This window comes from Oncorhynchus nerka, unplaced genomic scaffold (assembly GCF_034236695.1).
Source record: "Oncorhynchus nerka isolate Pitt River unplaced genomic scaffold, Oner_Uvic_2.0 unplaced_scaffold_838, whole genome shotgun sequence".
Lineage (NCBI taxonomy): Eukaryota > Metazoa > Chordata > Actinopteri > Salmoniformes > Salmonidae > Oncorhynchus > Oncorhynchus nerka.
Genome location: NW_027040430.1, coordinates 139,525 through 164,685, shown reverse-complemented (window position 1 = coordinate 164,685; position 25,161 = coordinate 139,525). Strand labels below are relative to the sequence as shown.

Sequence of the window (25,161 nt, the reverse complement as noted above, 5' to 3'; positions counted from 1 at the left end):
AGTGGACAGACTGAACTACTGTACTAGCTGTGTGTTGTAGTGGACAGACTGAACTACTGTACTAGCTGTGTGTTGTAGTGGACAGACTGAACTACTGTACTAGCTGTGTGTAGTGAAGTGGACAGACTGAACTACTGTACTAGCTGTGTGTAGTGTAGTGAAGTGGACAGACTGAACTACTGTACTGGCTGTGTGTAGTGAAGTGGACAGACTGAACTACTGTACTAGCTGTGTGTAGTGAAGTGGACAGACTGAACTACTGTACTAGCTGTGTGTTGTAGTGGACAGACTGAACTACTGTACTAGCTGTGTGTTGTAGTGGACAGACTGAACTACTGTACTAGCTGTGTGTTGTAGTGGACAGACTGAACTACTGTACTAGCTGTGTGTGTTGTAGTGGACAGACTGAACTACTGTACTAGCTGTGTGTTGTAGTGGACAGACTGAACTACTGTACTAGCTGTGTGTGTAGTGAAGTGGACAGACTGAACTACTGTACTAGCTGTGTGTTGTAGTGGACAGACTGAACTACTGTACTAGCTGTGTGTTGTAGTGGACAGACTGAACTACTGTACTAGCTGTGTGTTGTAGTGGACAGACTGAACTACTGTACTAGCTGTGTGTTGTAGTGGACAGACTGAACTACTGTACTAGCTGTGTGTTGTAGTGGACAGACTGAACTACTGTACTAGCTGTGTGTAGTGTAGTGGACAGACTGAACTACTGTACTAGCTGTGTGTGTTGTAGTGGACAGACTGAACTACTGTACTAGCTGTGTGTAGTGAAGTGGACAGACTGAACTACTGTACTAGCTGTGTGTTGTAGTGGACAGACTGAACTACTGTACTAGCTGTGTGTTGTAGTGGACAGACTGAACTACTGTACTAGCTGTGTGTGTTGTAGTGGACAGACTGAACTACTGTACTAGCTGTGTGTGTTGTAGTGGACAGACTGAACTACTGTACTAGCTGTGTGTTGTAGTGAAGTGGACAGACTGAACTACTGTACTAGCTGTGTGTTGTAGTGGACAGACTGAACTACTGTACTAGCTGTGTGTTGTAGTGGACAGACTGAACTACTGTACTAGCTGTGTGTTGTAGTGGACAGACTGAACTACTGTACTAGCTGTGTGTTGTAGTGGACAGACTGAACTACTGTACTAGCTGTGTGTGTTGTAGTGGACAGACTGAACTACTGTACTAGCTGTGTGTTGTAGTGGACAGACTGAACTACTGTACTAGCTGTGTGTTGTAGTGGACAGACTGAACTACTGTACTAGATGTGTGTGTTGTAGTGGACAGACTGAACTACTGTACTAGCTGTGTGTGTTGAAGTGGACAGACTGAACTACTGTACTAGCTGTGTGTTGTAGTGGACAGACTGAACTACTGTACTAGCTGTGTGTTGTAGTGGACAGACTGAACTACTGTACTAGCTGTGTGTAGTGTAGTGGACAGACTGAACTACTGTACTAGCTGTGTGTAGTGAAGTGGACAGACTGAACTACTGTACTAGCTGTGTGTGTAGTGAAGTGGACAGACTGAACTACTGTACTAGCTGTGTGTTGTAGTGGACAGACTGAACTACTGTACTAGCTGTGTGTGTTGTAGTGTAGTGGACAGACTGAACTACTGTACTAGCTGTGTGTTGTAGTGGACAGACTGAACTACTGTACTAGCTGTGTGTTGTAGTGGACAGACTGAACTACTGTACTAGCTGTGTGTTGTAGTGGACAGACTGAACTACTGTACTAGCTGTGTGTTGTGAGTGGACAGACTGAACTACTGTACTAGCTGTGTGTTGTAAGTGGACAGACTGAACTACTGTACTAGCTGTGTGTTGTAGTGGACAGACTGAACTACTGTACTAGCTGTGTGTTGTAGTGGACAGACTGAACTACTGTACTAGCTGTGTGTGTTGTAGTGGACAGACTGAACTACTGTACTAGCTGTGTGTTGTAGTGGACAGACTGAACTACTGTACTAGCTGTGTGTTGTAGTGGACAGACTGAACTACTGTACTAGCTGTGTAGTGTAGTGGACAGACTGAACTACTGTACTAGCTGTGTGTTGTAGTGGACAGACTGAACTACTGTACTAGCTGTGTGTTGTGAAGTGGACAGACTGAACTACTGTACTAGCTGTGTGTTGTAGTGTAGTGGACAGACTGAACTACTGTACTAGCTGTGTGTTGTAGTGGACAGACTGAACTACTGTACTAGCTGTGTGTTGTAGTGGACAGACTGAACTACTGTACTAGCTGTGTGTGTTGTAGTGAAGTGGACAGACTGAACTACTGTACTAGCTGTGTGTTGTAGTGGACAGACTGAACTACTGTACTAGCTGTGTGTTGTAGTGGACAGACTGAACTACTGTACTAGCTGTGTGTGTTGTAGTGTAGTGGACAGACTGAACTACTGTACTAGCTGTGTGTTGTAGTGGACAGACTGAACTACTGTACTAGCTGTGTGTTGTAGTGGACAGACTGAACTACTGTACTAGCTGTGTGTTGTAGTGGACAGACTGAACTACTGTACTAGCTGTGTGTGTTGTAGTGGACAGACTGAACTACTGTACTAGCTGTGTGTTAGTGAAGTGGACAGACTGAACTACTGTACTAGCTGTGTGTGTTGTAGTGTAGTGGACAGACTGAACTACTGTACTAGCTGTGTGTGTTGTAGTGGACAGACTGAACTACTGTACTAGCTGTGTGTGTTGTAGTGTAGTGGACAGACTGAACTACTGTACTAGCTGTCTGTAGTGAAGTGGACAGACTGAACTACTGTACTAGCTGTGTGTGTAGTGAAGTGGACAGACTGAACTACTGTACTAGCTGTGTGTGTTGTAGTGGACAGACTGAACTACTGTACTAGCTGTGTGTTGTAGTGGACAGACTGAACTACTGTACTAGCTGTGTGTTGTAGTGGACAGACTGAACTACTGTACTAGCTGTGTGTGTTGTAGTGGACAGACTGAACTACTGTACTAGCTGTGTGTAGTGAAGTGGACAGACTGAACTACTGTACTATCTGTGTGTAGTGAAGTGGACAGACGGAACTACTGTTATAGCTGTGTGTTGAAGTGGACAGACTGAACTACTGTACTAGCTGTGTGTGTTGTAGTGTAGTGGACAGACTGAACTACTGTACTAGCTGTGTGTGTTGAAGTGGACAGACTGAACTACTGTACTAGCTGTGTGTTGTAGTGGACAGACTGAACTACTGTACTAGCTGTGTGTTGTAGTGGACAGACTGAACTACTGTACTAGCTGTGTGTTGTAGTGGACAGACTGAACTACTGTACTAGCTGTGTGTAGTGTAGTGGACAGACTGAACTACTGTACTAGCTGTGTGTTGTAGTGGACAGACTGAACTACTGTAGTGAAGTGGACAGACTGAACTACTGTACTAGCTGTGTGTTGTGAGTGGACAGACTGAACTACTGTACTAGCTGTGTGTAGTGTGTAGTGGACAGACTGAACTACTGTACTAGCTGTGTGTAGTGAAGTGGACAGACTGAACTACTGTACTAGCTGTGTGTTGTAGTGGACAGACTGTACTGTACTAGCTGTGTGTTGTAGTGGACAGACTGAACTACTGTACTAGCTGTGTGTTGTAGTGGACAGACTGAACTACTGTACTAGCTGTGTGTTGTAGTGGACAGACTGAACTACTGTACTAGCTGTGTGTTGTAGTGGACAGACTGAACTACTGTACTAGCTGTGTGTGTTGTAGTGGACAGACTGAACTACTATACTAGCTGTTTGTGTTGTAGTGAAGTGGACAGACTGTACTACTGTACTAGCTGTGTGTAGTGAAGTGGACAGACTGAACTACTGTACTAGCTGTGTGTGTTGTAGTGGACAGACTGAACTACTGTACTAGCTGTGTGTAGTGAAGTGGACAGACTGAACTACTGTACTAGCTGTGTGTGTTGTAGTGAAGTGGACAGACTGAACTACTGTACTAGCTGTGTGTAGTGTAGTGAAGTGGACAGACTGAACTACTGTACTGGCTGTGTGTAGTGAAGTGGACAGACTGAACTACTGTACTAGCTGTGTGTTGTAGTGAAGTGGACAGACTGAACTACTGTACTAGCTGTGTGTTGTAGTGGACAGACTGAACTACTGTACTAGCTGTGTGTTGTAGTGGACAGACTGAACTACTGTACTAGCTGTGTGTTGTAGTGGACAGACTGAACTACTGTACTAGCTGTGTGTTGTAGTGGACAGACTGAACTACTGTACTAGCTGTGTGTTGTAGTGGACAGACTGAACTACTGTACTAGCTGTGTGTTGTAGTGGACAGACTGAACTACTGTACTAGCTGTGTGTTGTAGTGGACAGACTGAACTACTGTACTAGCTGTGTGTTGTAGTGGACAGACTGAACTACTGTACTAGCTGTGTGTTGTAGTGGACAGACTGAACTACTGTACTAGCTGTGTGTGTTGAAGTGGACAGACTGAACTACTGTACTAGCTGTGTGTTGTAGTGGACAGACTGAACTACTATACTAGCTGTGTGTTGTAGTGGACAGACTGAACTACTGTACTAGCTGTGTGTAGTGAAGTGGACAGACTGAACTACTGTACTAGCTGTGTGTAGTGAAGTGGACAGACTGAACTACTGTACTAGCTGTGTGTGTAGTGAAGTGGACAGACTGAACTACTGTACTAGCTGTGTGTAGTGAAGTGGACAGACTGAACTACTGTACTAGCTGTGTGTGTTGTAGTGTAGTGGACAGACTGAACTACTGTACTAGCTGTGTGTGTTGTAGTGTAGTGGACAGACTGAACTACTGTACTAGCTGTGTGTTGTAGTGGACAGACTGAACTACTGTACTAGCTGTGTGTGTTGTAGTGTAGTGGACAGACTGAACTACTGTACTAGCTGTGTGTGTTGTAGTGGACAGACTGAACTACTGTACTAGCTGTGTGTTGTAGTGGACAGACTGAACTACTGTACTAGCTGTGTGTTGTAGTGGACAGACTGAACTACTGTACTAGCTGTGTGTGTTGTAGTGGACAGACTGAACTACTGTACTAGCTGTGTGTTGTAGTGGACAGACTGAACTACTGTACTAGCTGTGTGTGTTGTGAAGTGGACAGACTGAACTACTGTACTAGCTGTGTGTAGTGAAGTGGACAGACTGAACTACTGTACTAGCTGTGTGTGTTGTAGTGTAGTGGACAGACTGAACTACTGTACTAGCTGTGTGTTGTAGTGGACAGACTGAACTACTGTACTAGCTGTGTGTTGTAGTGGACAGACTGTACTGTACTAGCTGTGTGTTGTAGTGGACAGACTGAACTACTGTACTAGCTGTGTGTTGTAGTGGACAGACTGAACTACTGTACTAGCTGTGTGTTGTAGTGGACAGACTGAACTACTGTACTAGCTGTGTGTAGTGTAGTGGACAGACTGAACTACTGTACTGTGTGTTGTAGTGGACAGACTGAACTACTGTACTAGCTGTGTGTTGTAGTGGACAGACTGAACTACTGTACTAGCTGTGTGTTGTAGTGGACAGACTGAACTACTGTACTAGCTGTGTGTAGTGTAGTGGACAGACTGAACTACTGTACTAGCTGTGTGTTGTAGTGGACAGACTGAACTACTGTACTAGCTGTGTGTGTTGTAGTGTAGTGGACAGACTGAACTACTGTACTAGCTGTGTGTTGTAGTGGACAGACTGAACTACTGTACTAGCTGTGTGTTGTAGTGGACAGACTGAACTACTGTACTAGCTGTGTGTGTTGTAGTGGACAGACTGAACTACTGTACTAGCTGTGTGTAGTGAAGTGGACAGACTGAACTACTGTACTAGCTGTGTGTAGTGAAGTGGACAGACTGAACTACTGTACTAGCTGTGTGTGTTGTAGTGAAGTGGACAGACTGAACTACTGTACTAGCTGTGTGTGTTGTAGTGTAGTGGACAGACTGAACTACTGTACTAGCTGTGTGTTGTAGTGGACAGACTGAACTACTGTACTAGCTGTGTGTAGTGAAGTGGACAGACTGAACTACTGTACTAGCTGTGTGTAGTGTAGTGAAGTGGACAGACTGAACTACTGTACTAGCTGTGTGTGTTGAAGTGGACAGACTGAACTACTGTACTAGCTGTGTTTTGTAGTGGACAGACTGAACTACTGTACTAGCTGTGTGTGTAGTGAAGTGGACAGACTGAACTACTGTACTAGCTGTGTGTAGTGTAGTGGACAGACTGAACTACTGTACTAGCTGTGTGTAGTGAAGTGGACAGACTGAACTACTGTACTAGCTGTGTGTAGTGAAGTGGACAGACTGAACTACTGTACTAGCTGTGTGTTGTAGTGGACAGACTGAACTACTGTACTAGCTGTGTGTTGTAGTGGACAGACTGAACTACTGTACTAGCTGTGTGTTGTAGTGGACAGACTGAACTACTGTACTAGCTGTGTGTTGTAGTGGACAGACTGAACTACTGTACTAGCTGTGTGTTGTAGTGGACAGACTGAACTACTGTACTAGCTGTGTGTGTTGTAGTGGACAGACTGAACTACTGTACTAGCTGTGTGTGTTGAGTGGACAGACTGAACTACTGTACTAGCTGTGTGTTGTAGTGGACAGACTGAACTACTGTACTAGCTGTGTGTAGTGAAGTGGACAGACTGAACTACTGTACTAGCTGTGTGTTGTAGTGGACAGACTGAACTACTGTACTAGCTGTGTGTTGTAGTGGACAGACTGAACTACTGTACTAGCTGTGTGTAGTGAAGTGGACAGACTGAACTACTGTACTAGCTGTGTGTTGTAGTGGACAGACTGAACTACTGTACTAGCTGTGTGTAGTGAAGTGGACAGACTGAACTACTGTACTAGCTGTGTGTTGTAGTGGACAGACTGAACTACTGTACTAGCTGTGTGTTGTAGTGGACAGACTGTTGTAGCTGTGTGTTGTAGTGGACAGACTGAACTACTGTACTAGCTGTGTGTTGTAGTGGACAGACTGAACTACTGTACTAGCTGTGTGTGTTGTAGTGGACAGACTGAACTACTGTACTAGCTGTGTGTGTTGTAGTGGACAGACTGAACTACTGTACTAGCTGTGTGTTGTAGTGGACAGACTGAACTACTGTACTAGCTGTGTGTTGTAGTGGACAGACTGAACTACTGTACTAGCTGTGTGTTGTAGTGAAGTGGACAGACTGAACTACTGTACTAGCTGTGTGTAGTGAAGTGGACAGACTGAACTACTGTACTAGCTGTGTGTTGTAGTGGACAGACTGAACTACTGTACTAGCTGTGTGTGTTGTAGTGGACAGACTGAACTACTGTACTAGCTGTGTGTAGTGAAGTGGACAGACTGAACTACTGTACTAGCTGTGTGTGTTGTAGTGAAGTGGACAGACTGAACTACTGTACTAGCTGTGTGTAGTGTAGTGAAGTGGACAGACTGAACTACTGTACTGGCTGTGTGTAGTGAAGTGGACAGACTGAACTACTGTACTAGCTGTGTGTAGTGAAGTGGACAGACTGAACTACTGTACTAGCTGTGTGTTGTAGTGGACAGACTGAACTACTGTACTAGCTGTGTGTTGTAGTGGACAGACTGAACTACTGTACTAGATGTGTGTGTTGTAGTGGACAGACTGAACTACTGTACTAGCTGTGTGTTGTAGTGGACAGACTGAACTACTATACTAGCTGTGTGTTGTAGTGGACAGACTGAACTACTGTACTAGCTGTGTGTTGTAGTGGACAGACTGAACTACTGTACTAGCTGTGTGTTGTAGTGGACAGACTGAACTACTGTACTAGCTGTGTGTTGTAGTGGACAGACTGAACTACTGTACTAGATGTGTGTGTTGTAGTGGACAGACTGAACTACTGTACTAGCTGTGTGTGTTGTGAAGTGGACAGACTGAACTACTGTACTAGCTGTGTGTTTGTAGTGGTGGACAGACTGAACTACTATACTAGCTGTGTGTTGTAGTGGACAGACTGAACTACTGTACTAGCTGTGTGTAGTGAAGTGGACAGACTGAACTACTGTACTAGCTGTGTGTAGTGAAGTGGACAGACTGAACTACTGTACTAGCTGTGTGTGTAGTGAAGTGGACAGACTGAACTACTGTACTAGCTGTGTGTAGTGAAGTGGACAGACTGAACTACTGTACTAGCTGTGTGTGTAGTGTAGTGGACAGACTGAACTACTGTACTAGCTGTGTGTGTGTAGTGGACAGACTGAACTACTGTACTAGCTGTGTGTTGTAGTGGACAGACTGAACTACTGTACTAGCTGTGTGTGTTGTAGTGTAGTGGACAGACTGAACTACTGTACTAGCTGTGTGTTGTAGTGGACAGACTGAACTACTGTACTAGCTGTGTGTTGTAGTGGACAGACTGAACTACTGTACTAGCTGTGTGTTGTAGTGGACAGACTGAACTACTGTACTAGCTGTGTGTAGTGTAGTGGACAGACTGAACTACTGTACTAGCTGTGTGTTGTGAAGTGGACAGACTGAACTACTGTACTAGCTGTGTGTTGTGAAGTGGACAGACTGAACTACTGTACTAGCTGTGTGTAGTGAAGTGGACAGACTGAACTACTGTACTAGCTGTGTGTTGTAGTGTAGTGGACAGACTGAACTACTGTACTAGCTGTGTGTAGTGAAGTGGACAGACTGAACTACTGTACTAGCTGTGTGTTGTAGTGGACAGACTGAACTACTGTACTAGCTGTGTGTAGTGAAGTGGACAGACTGAACTACTGTACTAGCTGTGTGTTGTAGTGGACAGACTGAACTACTGTACTAGCTGTGTGTTGTAGTGGACAGACTGAACTACTGTACTAGCTGTGTGTAGTGTAGTGGACAGACTGAACTACTGTACTAGCTGTGTGTTGTAGTGACAGACTGAACTACTGTACTAGCTGTGTGTGTTGTTGTAGTGGACAGACTGAACTACTGTACTAGCTGTGTGTTGTAGTGGACAGACTGAACTACTGTACTAGCTGTGTGTTGTAGTGTGAACTACTGTACTAGCTGTGTGTTGTAGTGGACAGACTGAACTACTGTACTAGCTGTGTGTGTTGTGTGTAGTGGACAGACTGAACTACTGTACTAGCTGTGTGTTGTAGTGACAGACTGAACTACTGTACTAGCTGTGTGTTGTAGTGGACAGACTGAACTACTGTACTAGCTGTGTGTGTGTAGTGGACAGACTGAACTACTGTACTAGCTGTGTGTTGTAGTGGACAGACTGAACTACTGTACTAGCTGTGTGTTGTAAGTGGACAGACTGAACTACTGTACTAGCTGTGTGTAGTGAAGTGGACAGACTGAACTACTGTACTAGCTGTGTGTGTTGTAGTGTGGACAGACTGAACTACTGTACTAGCTGTGTGTTGTAGTGGACAGACTGAACTACTGTACTAGCTGTGTGTAGTGTAGTGGACAGACTGAACTACTGTACTAGCTGTGTGTGTAGTGAAGTGGACAGACTGAACTACTGTACTAGCTGTGTGTTGTAGTGGACAGACTGAACTACTGTACTAGCTGTGTGTTGTAGTGGACAGACTGAACTACTGTACTAGCTGTGTGTGTAGTGTAGTGGACAGACTGAACTACTGTACTAGCTGTGTGTAGTGTAGTGGACAGACTGAACTACTGTACTAGCTGTGTGTAGTGAAGTGGACAGACTGAACTACTGTACTAGCTGTGTGTAGTGAAGTGGACAGACTGAACTACTGTACTAGCTGTGTGTTGTAGTGGACAGACTGTACTGTACTAGCTGTGTGTTGTAGTGGACAGACTGAACTACTGTACTAGCTGTGTGTTGTAGTGGACAGACTGAACTACTGTACTAGCTGTGTGTTGTAGTGGACAGACTGAACTACTGTACTAGCTGTGTGTTGTAGTGGACAGACTGAACTACTGTACTAGCTGTGTGTTGTAGTGTAGTGGACAGACTGAACTACTGTACTAGCTGTGTGTTGTAGTGGACAGACTGAACTACTACTGGCTGTGTGTAGTGTGTACTAGCTGTGTGTTGTAGTGGACAGACTGAACTACTGTACTAGCTGTGTGTTGTAGTGGACAGACTGAACTACTGTACTAGCTGTGTGTTGTAGTGGACAGACTGAACTACTGTACTAGCTGTGTGTGTTGTAGTGGACAGACTGAACTACTGTACTAGCTGTGTGTGTTGTAGACTGAACTAGTGGAGTGACAGACTGAACTACTGTACTAGCTGTGTGTGTAGTGTGAACTACTGTGCTGTGTGTTGTAGTGGACAGACTGAACTACTGTACTAGCTGTGTGTTTGTAGTGGACAGACTGAACTACTGTACTAGATGTGTGTGTTGTAGTGGACAGACTGAACTACTGTACTAGCTGTGTGTGTTGAAGTGGACAGACTGAACTACTGTACTAGCTGTGTGTTGTAGTGGACAGACTGAACTACTGTACTAGCTGTGTGTTGTAGTGGACAGACTGAACTACTGTACTAGCTGTGTGTAGTGAAGTGGACAGACTGAACTACTGTACTAGCTGTGTGTAGTGAAGTGGACAGACTGAACTACTGTACTAGCTGTGTGTGTAGTGAAGTGGACAGACTGAACTACTGTACTAGCTGTGTGTAGTGAAGTGGACAGACTGAACTACTGTACTAGCTGTGTGTGTTGTAGTGTAGTGGACAGACTGAACTACTGACTAGCTGTGTGTGTGTAACAGACTGAACTACTGTACTAGCTGTGTGTAGTGTAGTGGACAGACTGAACTACTGTACTAGCTGTGTGTGTTGTAGTGGACAGACTGAACTACTGTACTAGCTGTGTGTGTTGTAGTGGACAGACTGAACTACTGTACTAGCTGTGTGTTGTAGTGGACAGACTGAACTACTGTACTAGCTGTGTGTTGTAGTGGACAGACTGAACTACTGTACTAGCTGTGTGTGTTGTAGTGGACAGACTGAACTACTGTACTAGCTGTGTGTTGTAGTGGACAGACTGAACTACTGTACTAGCTGTGTGTGTAGTGAAGTGGACAGACTGAACTACTGTACTAGCTGTGTGTTGTAGTGGACAGACTGAACTACTGTACTAGCTGTGTGTTGTAGTGGACAGACTGAACTACTGTACTAGCTGTGTGTAGTGTAGTGGACAGACTGAACTACTGTACTAGCTGTGTGTTGTAGTGGACAGACTGAACTACTGTACTAGCTGTGTGTTGTAGTGGACAGACTGAACTACTGTACTAGCTGTGTGTAGTGAAGTGGACAGACTGAACTACTGTACTAGCTGTGTGTGTTGTAGTGAAGTGGACAGACTGAACTACTGTACTAGCTGTGTGTGTTGTAGTGGACAGACTGAACTACTGTACTAGCTGTGTGTTGTAGTGGACAGACTGAACTACTGTACTAGCTGTGTGTAGTGAAGTGGACAGACTGAACTACTGTACTAGCTGTGTGTAGTGTAGTGAAGTGGACAGACTGAACTACTGTACTAGCTGTGTGTGTTGAAGTGGACAGACTGAACTACTGTACTAGCTGTGTTTTGTAGTGGACAGACTGAACTACTGTACTAGCTGTGTGTGTAGTGAAGTGGACAGACTGAACTACTGTACTAGCTGTGTGTAGTGTAGTGGACAGACTGAACTACTGTACTAGCTGTGTGTAGTGAAGTGGACAGACTGAACTACTGTACTAGCTGTACTAGCTGTGTACTAGCTGTGTGTTGTAGTGGACAGACTGAACTACTGTACTAGCTGTGTGTAGTGTAGTGGACAGACTGAACTACTGTACTAGCTGTGTGTGTTGTAGTGAAGTGGACAGACTGAACTACTGTACTAGCTGTGTGTGTTGTAGTGACAGACTGAACTACTGTACTAGCTGTGTGTGTTGTAGTGGACAGACTGAACTACTGTACTAGCTGTGTGTTGTAGTGGACAGACTGAACTACTGTACTAGCTGTGTGTAGTGAAGTGGACAGACTGAACTACTGTACTAGCTGTGTGTGTTGAAGTGGACAGACTGAACTACTGTACTAGCTGTGTGTTGTAGTGGACAGACTGAACTACTGTACTAGCTGTGTGTTGTAGTGACAGACTGGACTAGACTGAGTGGACAGACTGAACTACTGTACTAGCTGTGTGTTGTAGTGGACAGACTGAACTACTGTACTAGCTGTGTGTTGTAGTGGACAGACTGAACTACTGTACTAGCTGTGTGTAGTGAAGTGGACAGACTGAACTACTGTACTAGCTGTGTGTAGTGAAGTGGACAGACTGAACTACTGTACTAGCTGTGTGTTGTAGTGTAGTGGACAGACTGAACTACTGTACTAGCTGTGTGTGTGTTGTAGTGGACAGACTGAACTACTGTACTAGCTGTGTGTGTTGTAGTGTAGTGGACAGACTGAACTACTGTACTAGCTGTGTGTGTTGTAGTGTAGTGGACAGACTGAACTACTGTACTAGCTGTGTGTTGTAGTGGACAGACTGAACTACTGTACTAGCTGTGTGTTTGTAGTGGACAGACTGAACTACTGTACTAGCTGTGTGTGTTGTAGTGGACAGACTGAACTACTGTACTAGCTGTGTGTTGTAGTGGACAGACTGAACTACTGTACTAGCTGTGTGTTGTAGTGGACAGACTGAACTACTGTACTAGCTGTGTGTGTTGTAGTGGACAGACTGAACTACTGTACTAGCTGTGTGTAGTGAAGTGGACAGACTGAACTACTGTACTAGCTGTGTGTTATAGTGTAGTGGACAGACTGAACTACTGTACTAGCTGTGTGTGTTGTAGTGGACAGACTGAACTACTGTACTAGCTGTGTGTTGTAGTGGACAGACTGAACTACTGTACTAGCTGTGTGTAGTGAAGTGGACAGACTGAACTACTGTACTAGCTGTGTGTGTTGAAGTGGACAGACTGAACTACTGTACTAGCTGTGTGTTGTAGTGGACAGACTGAACTACTGTACTAGCTGTGTGTTGTAGTGGACAGACTGAACTACTGTACTAGCTGTGTGTGTTGTAGTGGACAGACTGAACTACTGTACTAGCTGTGTGTTGTAGTGGACAGACTGAACTACTGTACTAGCTGTGTGTTGTAGTGGACAGACTGAACTACTGTACTAGCTGTGTGTTGTAGTGGACAGACTGAACTACTGTACTAGCTGTGTGTTGTAGTGGACAGACTGAACTACTGTACTAGCTGTGTGTAGTGAGTGGACAGACTGAACTACTGTACTAGCTGTGTGTAGTGTAGTGGACAGACTGAACTACTGTACTAGCTGTGTGTGTGTGAGTGGACAGACTGAACTACTGTACTAGCTGTGTGTAGTGAAGTGGACAGACTGAACTACTGTACTAGCTGTGTGTTGTAGTGGACAGACTGAACTACTGTACTAGCTGTGTGTTGTAGTGGACAGACTGAACTACTGTACTAGCTGTGTGTTGTAGTGGACAGACTGAACTACTGTACTAGCTGTGTGTTGTAGTGGACAGACTGAACTACTGTACTAGCTGTGTGTTGTAGTGGACAGACTGAACTACTGTACTAGCTGTGTGTTGTAGTGGACAGACTGAACTACTGTACTAGCTGTGTGTAGTGAAGTGGACAGACTGAACTACTGTACTAGCTGTGTGTGTGTAGTGGACAGACTGAACTACTGTACTAGCTGTGTGTTGTAGTGGACAGACTGAACTACTGTACTAGCTGTGTGTGTGTAGTGGACAGACTGAACTACTGTACTAGCTGTGTGTTGTAGTGGACAGACTGAACTACTGTACTAGCTGAACTACTGTACTAGCTGTGTGTTGAGTGGACAGACTGAACTACTGTACTAGCTGTGTGTTGTAGTGGACAGACTGAACTACTGTACTAGCTGTGTGTAGTGAAGTGGACAGACTGAACTACTGTACTAGCTGTGTGTTGTAGTGGACAGACTGAACTACTGTACTAGCTGTGTGTTGTAGTGGACAGACTGAACTACTGTACTAGCTGTGTGTTGTAGTGGACAGACTGAACTACTGTACTAGCTGTGTGTTGTAGTGGACAGACTGAACTACTGTACTAGCTGTGTGTGTTGTAGTGGACAGACTGAACTACTGTACTAGCTGTGTGTTGTAGTGGACAGACTGAACTACTGTACTAGCTGTGTGTTGTAGTGGTGGACAGACTGAACTACTGTACTAGCTGTGTGTTGTAGTGGACAGACTGAACTACTGTACTAGCTGTGTGTTGTAGTGGACAGACTGAACTACTGTACTAGCTGTGTGTGTTGTAGTGGACAGACTGAACTACTGTACTAGCTGTGTGTTGTAGTGGACAGACTGAACTACTGTACTAGCTGTGTGTAGTGAAGTGGACAGACTGAACTACTGTACTAGCTGTGTGTGTTGTAGTGAAGTGGACAGACTGAACTACTGTACTAGCTGTGTGTGTTGTAGTGTAGTGGACAGACTGAACTACTGTACTAGCTGTGTGTTGTAGTGGACAGACTGAACTACTGTACTAGCTGTGTGTAGTGTAGTGGACAGACTGAACTACTGTACTAGCTGTGTGTGTTGTAGTGGACAGACTGAACTACTGTACTAGCTGTGTGTTGTAGTGGACAGACTGAACTACTGTACTAGCTGTGTGTTGTAGTGGACAGACTGAACTACTGTACTAGCTGTGTGTGTGTGAGTGGACAGACTGAACTACTGTACTAGCTGTGTGTTGTAGTGGACAGACTGAACTACTGTACTAGCTGTGTGTTGTAGTGGACAGACTGAACTACTGTACTAGCTGTGTGTTGAAGTGGACAGACTGAACTACTGTACTAGCTGTGTGTTGTAGTGGACAGACTGAACTACTGTACTAGCTGTGTGTTGTAGTGGACAGACTGAACTACTGTACTAGCTGTGTGTTGTAGTGGACAGACTGAACTACTGTACTAGCTGTGTGTTGTAGTGGACAGACTGAACTACTGTACTAGCTGTGTGTTGTAGTGGACAGACTGAACTACTGTACTAGCTGTGTGTGTTGTAGTGTAGTGGACAGACTGAACTACTGTACTAGCTGTGTGTTGTAGTGAAGTGGACAGACTGAACTACTGTACTAGCTGTGTGTAGTGTAGTGGACAGACTGAACTACTGTACTAGCTGTGTGTAGTGAAGTGGACAGACTGAACTACTGTACTAGCTGTGTGTTGTAGTGGACAGACTGAACTACTGTACTAGCTGTGTGTTGTAGTGGACAGACTGAACTACTGTACTAGCTGTGTGTGTTGTAGTGGACAGACTGAACTACTGTACTAGCTGTGTGTTGTAGTGGACAGACTGAACTACTGTACTAGCTGTGTGTTGTAGTGGACAGTGGACAGACTGAACTACTGTACTAGCTGTGTGTTGTAGTGGACAGACTGAACTACTGTACTAGCTGTGTGTTGTAGTGGACAGACTGAACTACTGTACTAGCTGTGTGTGTTGTAGTGGACAGACTGAACTACTGTACTAGCTGTGTGTGTTGTAGTGGACAGACTGAACTACTGTACTAGCTGTGTGTTGTTGGACAGACTGAACTACTGTACTAGCTGTGTGTTGTACAGACTGAACTACTGTACTAGCTGTGTGTAGTGAAGTGGACAGACTGAACTACTGTACTAGCTGTGTGTAGTGAAGTGGACAGACTGAACTACTGTACTAGCTGTGTGTGTAGTGAAGTGGACAGACTGAACTACTAGCTGTGTGTAGTACAGACTGAACTACTGTACTGCTGTGTTGTAGTGGTGGACAGACTGAACTACTGTACTAGCTGTGTGTTGTAGTGTGGACAGACTGAACTACTGTACTAGCTGTGTGTTGTAGTGGACAGACTGAACTACTGTACTAGCTGTGTGTTGTAGTGGACAGACTGAACTACTGTACTAGCTGTGTGTGTTGTAGTGGACAGACTGAACTGTAGTGTTGTAGTGGACAGACTGAACTACTGTACTAGCTGTGTGTTGTAGTGGACAGACTGAACTACTGTACTAGCTGTGTGTGTTGTAGTGGACAGACTGAACTACTGTACTAGCTGTGTGTTGTAGTGGACAGACTGAACTACTGTACTAGCTGTGTGTTGTAGTGGACAGACTGAACTACTGTACTAGCTGTGTGTTGTAGTGGACAGACTGAACTACTGTACTAGCTGTGTGTTGTAGTGGACAGACTGAACTACTGTACTAGCTGTGTGTTGTAGTGGACAGACTGAACTACTGTACTAGCTGTGTGTGTTGTAGTGGACAGACTGAACTACTGTACTAGCTGTGTGTTGTAGTGGACAGACTGAACTACTGTACTAGCTGTGTGTAGTGAGTGGACAGACTGAACTACTGTACTAGCTGTGTGTGTGTGAAGTGGACAGACTGAACTACTGTACTAGCTGTGTGTGTGTAAGTGGACAGACTGAACTACTGTACTAGCTGTGTGTTGTAGTGGACAGACTGAACTACTGTACTAGCTGTGTGTAGTGTAGTGGACAGACTGAACTACTGTACTAGCTGTGTGTGTTGTAGTGTAGTGGACAGACTGAACTACTGTACTAGCTGTGTGTGTTGTAGTGGACAGACTGAACTACTGTACTAGCTGTGTGTTTGTAGTGGACAGACTGAACTACTGTACTAGCTGTGTGTGTTGTAGTGGACAGACTGAACTACTGTACTAGCTGTGTGTTGTAGTGGACAGACTGAACTACTGTACTAGCTGTGTGTAGTGAAGTGGACAGACTGAACTACTGTACTAGCTGTGTGTGTTGAAGTGGACAGACTGAACTACTGTACTAGCTGTGTGTTGTAGTGGACAGACTGAACTACTGTACTAGCTGTGTGTTGTAGTGGACAGACTGAACTACTGTACTAGCTGTGTGTTGTAGTGGACAGACTGAACTACTGTACTAGCTGTGTGTTGTAGTGGACAGACTGAACTACTGTACTAGCTGTGTGTTGTAGTGGACAGACTGAACTACTGTACTAGCTGTGTGTTGTAGTGGACAGACTGAACTACTGTACTAGCTGTGTGTAGTGAAGTGGACAGACTGAACTACTGTACTAGCTGTGTGTTGTAGTGGACAGACTGAACTACTGTACTAGCTGTGTGTTGTAGTGGACAGACTGAACTACTGTACTAGCTGTGTGTGTTGTGTGTGTTGTAGTGGACAGACTGAACTACTGTACTAGCTGTGTGTTGTAGTGGACAGACTGAACTACTGTACTAGCTGTGTGTGTGACTAGCTGACTGAACTACTGTACTAGCTGTGTGTGTAGTGAAGTGGACAGACTGAACTACTGTACTAGCTGTGTGTTGTAGTGGACAGACTGAACTACTGTACTAGCTGTGTGTTGTAGTGGACAGACTGAACTACTGTACTAGATGTGTGTGTTGTAGTGGACAGACTGAACTACTGTACTAGCTGTGTGTTGTAGTGGACAGACTGAACTACTGTACTAGCTGTGTGTTGTAGTGGACAGACTGAACTACTGTACTAGCTGTGTGTAGTGAAGTGGACAGACTGAACTACTGTACTAGCTGTGTGTAGTGAAGTGGACAGACTGAACTACTGTACTAGCTGTGTGTAGTGAAGTGGACAGACTGAACTACTGTACTAGCTGTGTGTTGTAGTGGACAGACTGAACTACTGTACTAGCTGTGTGTTTGTGTAGTGGACAGACTGAACTACTGTACTAGCTGTGTGTGTTGTAGTGGACAGACTGAACTACTGTACTAGCTGTGTGTGTTGTAGTGTAGTGGACAGACTGAACTACTGTACTAGCTGTGTGTGTTGTAGTGGACAGACTGAACTACTGTACTAGCTGTGTGTTGTAGTGGACAGACTGAACTACTGTACTAGCTGTGTGTTGTAGTGGACAGACTGAACTACTGTACTAGCTGTGTGTTGTAGTGGACAGACTGAACTACTGTACTAGCTGTGTGTTGTAGTGGACAGACTGAACTACTGTACTAGCTGTGTGTTGTGAATGGACAGACTGAACTACTGTACTAGCTGTGTGTTGTAGTGGACAGACTGAACTACTGTACTAGCTGTGTGTGTTGTAGTGGACAGACTGAACTACTGTACTAGCTGTGTGTTGTAGTGGACAGACTGAACTACTGTACTAGCTGTGTGTTGTAGTGGACAGACTGAACTACTGTACTAGCTGTGTGTTGTAGTGGACAGACTGAACTACTGTACTAGCTGTGTGTTGTAGTGGACAGACTGAACTACTGTACTAGCTGTGTGTTGTAGTGGACAGACTGAACTACTGTACTAGCTGTGTGTTAGTTGTAGTGGACAGACTGAACTACTGTACTAGCTGTGTGTTGTAGTGGACAGACTGTACTGTACTAGCTGTGTGTTGTAGTGGACAGACTGAACTACTAGTACTAGCTGTGTGTTGTAGTGGACAGACTGAACTACTGTACTAGCTGTGTGTTGTAGTGGACAGACTGAACTACTATACTAGCTGTTTGTGTTGTAGTGAAGTGGACGGGAACCCCGACTACGACAACCTGGACATCGTCAACAGAGATGCAGAGGAGAAGTACTTCGATGAGGATGAAGAGGAGGAGGAGGAAGAGGAGGAGGACATGACTATAGATGTGTCCTGATAGCAGCTGTCATTGGACTGTAATATAATAACGTCTGTAATAACTATACTATTTAATGTTTCTACTCTGTTTATTCTCCTCACATTCATTTAATATTCAGTTTGCATGGATAGCAATAAATCATGTGTGTTTACGCACGTTGTTAGTCAGTTGAATTATTCCTTACTAGTTCCTGATTGGACGGGACTCCACACCCTGCAGACAACACTGGCCACTGAAGTTTTTCTGAATGAGTCAGAGAGCTGATTGTAACTGAGTCAGTATTTCTGAATGAGTCAGAGAGCTGATTGTAACTGAGTCAGTATTTCTGAATGAGTCAGAGAGCTGATTGTAACTGAGTTAGTTTTTCTGAATGAGTCAGAGAGCTGATTGTAACTGAGTCAGTATTTCTGAATGAGTCAGAGAGCTGATTGTAACTGAGTTAGTATTTCTGAATGAGTCAGAGAGCTGATTGTAACTGAGTCAGTATTTCTGAATGAGTCAGAGAGCTGATTGTAACTGAGTTAGTATTTCTGAATGAGTCAGAGAGCTGATTGTAACTGAGTCAGTATTTCTGAATGAGTCAGAGTGCTGATTGTAACTGAGTTAGTATTTATGAATGAGTCAGAGCTGATTGTAACTGAGTTAGTATTTCTGAATGAGTCAGAGAGCTGATTGTAATATTTCAAAGGACTGAAAACAGGTGGATTTTGGGTTCCAGGAGTGAAATCAGTTATTTTTTATTTCAGAGGGATTTTCCCCGTTCCATTTCCATTAATGGGGGAGAACACAGTCAGGGATTGAATTTCAACTAGCTAATGATTCCTGTAAATGAAGAGTGCTCATGATTGTCCCAACCATTTAATTACCGCTCTTATGGTTCACTAGACCAGTCTTATATTTAAGCAATAAGGCACGAGGTGGTGTGATATATGGCCAATATACCACGACTAAGGGTTGTCCTTAGGCACGACGCATCGCAGAGTGCCTGGACACAGAGCCTTAGCCGTGGTATATTGGCCATATATCACACCACCTCGTGCCTTATTGCTTTTATAAACTGGTTATCAAATCAAATGTATTTATATAGCCCTTCGTACATCAGCTGATATCTCAAAGTGCTGTACAGAAACCCAGCCTAAAACCCCAAACAGCAAGCAATACAGGTGTAGAAGCACGGTGGCTAGGAAAAACTCCCTAGAAAGCCCAAAACCTAGGAAGAAACCTAGAGAGGAACCAGGCTATGTGGGGTGGCCAGTCCTCTTCTGGCTGTGCCGGGTGGAGATTATAACAGAACATGGCCAAGATGTTCAAATGTTCATAAATGACCAGCATGGTCGAATAATAATAAGGCAGAACAGTTGAAACTGGAGCAGCAGCATGGCCAGGTGGACTGGGGACAGCAAGGAGTCATCATGCCAGGTAGTCCTGAGGCATGGTCCTAGGTCTCAGGTCCTCCGAGAGAGAGAAAGAAAGAGAGAATTAGAGAGAACATACTTCAATTCACACAGGACACCGGATAAGACAGGAGAAGTACTCCAGATATAACAAACTGACCCCAGCCCCCCGACACATAAACTACTGCAGCATAAATACTGGAGGCTGAGACAGGAGGGGTCAGGAGACACTGTGGCCCCATCCAATGACACCCCCGGACAGGGCCAAACAGGGAGGATATAACCCCACCCACTTTACCTTTATTTTACCAGGTAGGCTAGTTGGAGATTTTTGGTTCCAACCGCTTTGTCTTTGTGAGACGTAGAGTAGGTGAACGGATGATCTCTGCATGTGTGGTTCCCACAGCCCCCACAGCACTAGAGGGATATCTTCAACCACCAACTTATCATCCTGAGACAAGGCCGAGTATAGCCCACAAAGATCTCCGCCACGGCACAACCCAAGGGGGGGCGCCAACCCAGACAGGAAGATAACATCAGTGACTCAACCCACTCAAGTGACGCACCCCTCCCAGGGACGGCATGGAAAAGCACCAGTGAGCCAGTGACTCAGCCCCTGTAATAGGGTTAGAGGCAGAGAATCCCAGTGGAGAGAGGGGAACTGGCCAGGCAGAGACAGCAAGGGCGGTTCGTTGCTCCAGAGCCTTTCCGTTCAGTTTCCCACCCCTGGCTCAGACTACACTCAATCATATGACCCACTGAAGAGATGAGTCTTCAGTAAAGACTTAAAGGTCGAGACCGAGTTTATCAACGTAATTAGAGCAGTAAAAATAAATGTGTTGTCATACCTGTGGTATACCACGGCTTTCAGCCAATCAGCATCCAGGAGCCAAACTACCCGGTTTATAAGGGGCAGATTCGACGAGGTAAAGACCCATCACGCCATCAGGTGAAAGCAGGCAGGGAGAAGCTTCTCAAATCAAACAGTAATCTGTGCTGCTCTGTCATGTTGTCAACGAGGCAGCATTGTCCAGAAACATCTCTTTTCCATTAAATTAATGTTAGAATCTTTTATTTTTCATTGGGAAGGCAGATTAGTGTTTATCAAAAATGACTGGAGCTGGAGTTATTTATTTCACCTTTATTTAACCAGGGAGGCCAGTTGAGAACAAGTTCTCATTTACAACTGGCCAAGATAAAGCAAAGTCTCATATCTCCCTCTAACTTTAAGCATCAGCTGCCAGAGCAGCTTACCGATCATTGCACCTGTCCATAGCCCATCTGTAAATAGCCCACCCAACTACCTCATCCCCATATTGTTATTTATTTTATCACCAGCTGCTGCCTGTTATATAACGTATTGTTTTATCTTTAGTTTAATATGTAATGTAAGTTCCTTAATGTGTTTGAACCCCAGGAAGAGTAGCTGCTGCCTTGGCAGGAACTAATGGGGATCCATAATAAACCCCAGGAAGAGTAGCTGCTGCCTTTACAGGAACTAATGGGGATCCATAATAAACCCCAGGAAGAGTAGCTGCTGCCTTGGCAGGAACTAATGGGGATCCATAATAAACCCCAGGAAGAGTAGCTGCTGCCTTGGCAGGAACTAATGGGGATCCATAATAAACTCCAGGAAGAGTAGCTGCTGCCTTGGCAGGAACTAATGGGGATCCATAATAAACCCCAGGAAGAGTAGCTGCTGCCTTGGCAGGAACTAATGGGGATCCATAATAAACCCCAGGAAGAGTAGCTGCTGCCTTGGCAGGAACTAATGGGGATCCATAATAAACCCCAGGAAGAGTAGCTGCTGCCTTGGCAGGAACTAATGATGATCCATAATAAACCCCAGGAAGGGTAGCTGCTGCCTTGACAGGAACTAATGAGGATCCATAATAAACCCCAGGAAGAGTAGCTGCTGCCTTAGCAGGAACTAATGGGGATCCATAATAAACCCCAGGAAGAGTAGCTGCTGCCTTGGCAGGAACTAATGGGGACCCATAATAAACCCCAGGAAGAGTAGCTGCTGCCTTGGCAGGAACTAATGGGGATCCATAATAAAACCCAGGAAGAGTAGCTGCTGCCTTGGCAGGAACTAATGGGGATCCATAATAAACCCCAAGAAGAGTAGCTGCTGCCTTGGCAGGAACTAATGGGGATCCATAATAAACCCCAGGAAGAGTAGCTGCTGCCTTGGCAGGAACTAATGGGGATCCATAATAAAACCCAGGAAGAGTAGCTGCTGCCTTGGCAGGAACTAATGGGGATCCATAATAAACCCCAGGAAGAGTAGCTGCTGCCTCGGCAGGAACTAATGGGGATCCATAATAAATACAAATCAGCATCCAGGATCCAAACTACCTGGTTTATAATGAAGCAATAAGGCCTGAGGAGGTGTGGTATAAGGCCAATATAACACGGCTACGCTCGCGTAATGTGGAATACCTGGATACAGCCCTTAGCCGTGGTATAAGGCCAATATAACACGGCTACGCTCGCGTAATGTGGAATGCCTGGATACAGCCCTTAGCCATGGTATATTGGCCATATTTCACAAACCCCGGTGGTGCCTTATTGGTATTATAAACTGGTTTACAACATATGCTTTGAACTTTGGGGCAGAAGGCACCCTCAAAGGGAAGCCCAGCGCGACTCTAACACAAAAGCTCAAGTGGATGAGTCGATATTCACGCTTATAAACGTCTGTAGACTAGACAGACCAGCCTGATCTCTCAGACTAGACAGACCAGCCTGGTCTCTCAGACTAGACAGACCTGCCTGATCTCTCAGACTAGACAGACCAGCCTGATCTCTCAGACTAGACAGACCAGCCTGGTCTCTCAGACTAGACAGACCTGCCTGGTCTCTCAGACTAGACAGACCTGCCTGGTCTCTCAGACTAGACAGACCTGCCTGGTCTCTCAGACTAGACAGACCTGCCTGGTCTCTCAGACTAGACAGACCAGCCTGATCTCTCAGACTAGACAGACCAGCCTGATCTCTCAGACTAGACAGACCAGCCTGATCTCTCAGACTAGACAGACCTGCCTGGTCTCTCAGACTAGACAGACCTGCCTGGTCTCTCAGAGTAGACAGACCAGCCTGATCTCTCAGACTAGACAGACCAGCCTGGTCTCTCAGACTAGACAGACCAGCCTGATCTCTCAGACTAGACAGACCAGCCTGGTCTCTGAGACTAGACAGACCTGCCTGGTCTCTCAGACTAGACCAGCCTGATCCAGCCAGACCAGCCTGGTCTCTCAGACTAGACAGACCTGCCTGATCTCTCAGACTAGACAGACCAGCCTGATCTCTCAGACTAGACAGACCAGCCTGGTCTCTCAGACTAGACAGACCTGCCTGGTCTCTCAGACTAGACAGACCTGCCTGGTCTCTCAGACTAGACAGACCAGCCTGATCTCTCAGACTAGACAGACCAGCCTGATCTCTCAGACTAGACAGACCAGCCTGATCTCTCAGACTAGACAGACCTGCCTGGTCTCTCAGACTAGACAGACCTGCCTGGTCTCTCAGAGTAGACAGACCAGCCTGATCTCTCAGACTAGACAGACCAGCCTGATCTCTCAGACTAGACAGACCAGCCTGGTCTCTCAGACTAGACAGACCTGCCTGGTCTCTCAGAGTAGACAGACCAGCCTGATCTCTCAGACTAGACAGACCAGCCTGATCTCTCAGACTAGACAGACCTGCCTGGTCTCTCAGACTAGACAGACCAGCCTGATCTCTCAGACTAGACAGACCAGCCTGATCTCTCAGACTAGACAGACCAGCCTGATCTCTCAGACTAGACAGACCAGCCTGGTCTCTCAGACTAGACAGACCTGCCTGGTCTCTCAGACTAGACAGACCTGCCTGGTCTCTCAGACTAGACAGACCAGCCTGGTTAAGTTTGGTGGGGTTGCATAAGACAAAGGTTACTTCAGAGGGTAGTGCGTACGGCCAAATACAACACTGGGGCAAAGCTGCCTGCCATCCAGGACCTCTACACCAGGCGGTGTCAGAGGAAGGCCCTAAAAATTGTCAAAGACCCCAGCCACCCCAGTCAAAGACTGTTCTCTCTACTACCACATTTACATTTACATTTAAGTCATTTAGCAGACGCTCTTATCCAGAGCGACTTACAAATTGGTGCATTCACCTTATGACATCCAGTGGAACAGCCACTTTACAATAGTGCATCTAAATCTTTTAAGGGGGGGGGGGGGTGAGAGGTGGGGTTTCAGGTGTCTCCGGAAGGTGGTGATTGACTCCGCTGTCCTGGCGTCGTGAGGGAGTTTGTTCCACCATTGGGGGGCCAGAGCAGCGAACAGTTTTGACTGGGCTGAGCGGGAACTGTACTTCCTCAGGTACCACATGGCAAGCGGTACCGGAGTGCCAAGTCTAGGACAAAAAGGCTTCTCAACAGTTTTTACCCCCAAGCCATAAGACTCCTGAACAGGTAACCAATGGTTACCCGACCTATTTACACTGTGTGTCCCCCCCTCTTTTATGCTGCTGCTATTCTCTGTTTATCTTATTTGCAAAGTCACTTTAACCATACCTACATGTACATACTTTTGACCTCCTTTACATGTTAGCTAAAGGCATCTCCATTAGCTAAAGGCATCTCCTTTACATGTTAGCTAAAGGCATCTCCTTTACATGTTAGCTAAAGGCATCTCCTTTACATGTTAGCTAAAGGCATCTCCTTTACATGTTAGCTAAAGGCTTCTCCTTTACATGTTAGCTAAAGGCATCTCATTTACATGTTAGCTAAAGGCATCTCCATTAGCTAAAGGCCTATCCTTTACATGTTAGCTAAAGGCATCTCCATTAGCTAAAGGCATCTCCTTTACATGTTAGCTAAAGGCATCTCCTTTACATGTTAGCTAAAGGCATCTCCTTTACATGTTAGCTAAAGGCATCTCCTTTACATGTTAGCTAAAGGCATCTCCATTAGCTAAAGGCCTCTCATTTACATGTTAGCTAAAGGCATCTCCTTTACATGTTAGCTAAAGGCATCTCCATTAGCTAAAGGCCTCTCATTTACATGTTAGCTAAAGGCATCTCCTTTACATGTTAGCTAAAGGCATCTCCATTAGCTAAAGGCATCTCCTTTACATGTTAGCTAAAGGCATCTCCTTTACATGTTAGCTAAAGGCATCTCCTTTA

The 25,161-nt window shown here is 45.3% G+C and overlaps 1 protein-coding gene across 1 annotated transcript in view; it reads left to right on the top strand.

Annotated features, from left to right (window-relative positions):
• The window catches only part of ccdc97 (coiled-coil domain containing 97), a gene marked incomplete at its 5' end in the record, with an annotated part of 93,532 nt that extends 74,779 nt beyond the window's left edge, over window positions 1-18,753 (top strand). The window contains one exon of the mRNA XM_065016836.1: window positions 18,487-18,753. Within this exon, the coding sequence (XP_064872908.1) occupies window positions 18,487-18,599 (113 nt within the window). The remainder of the gene's footprint in view (window positions 1-18,486) is intronic.
• Window positions 18,754-25,161: the final 6,408 nt, after the last annotated feature.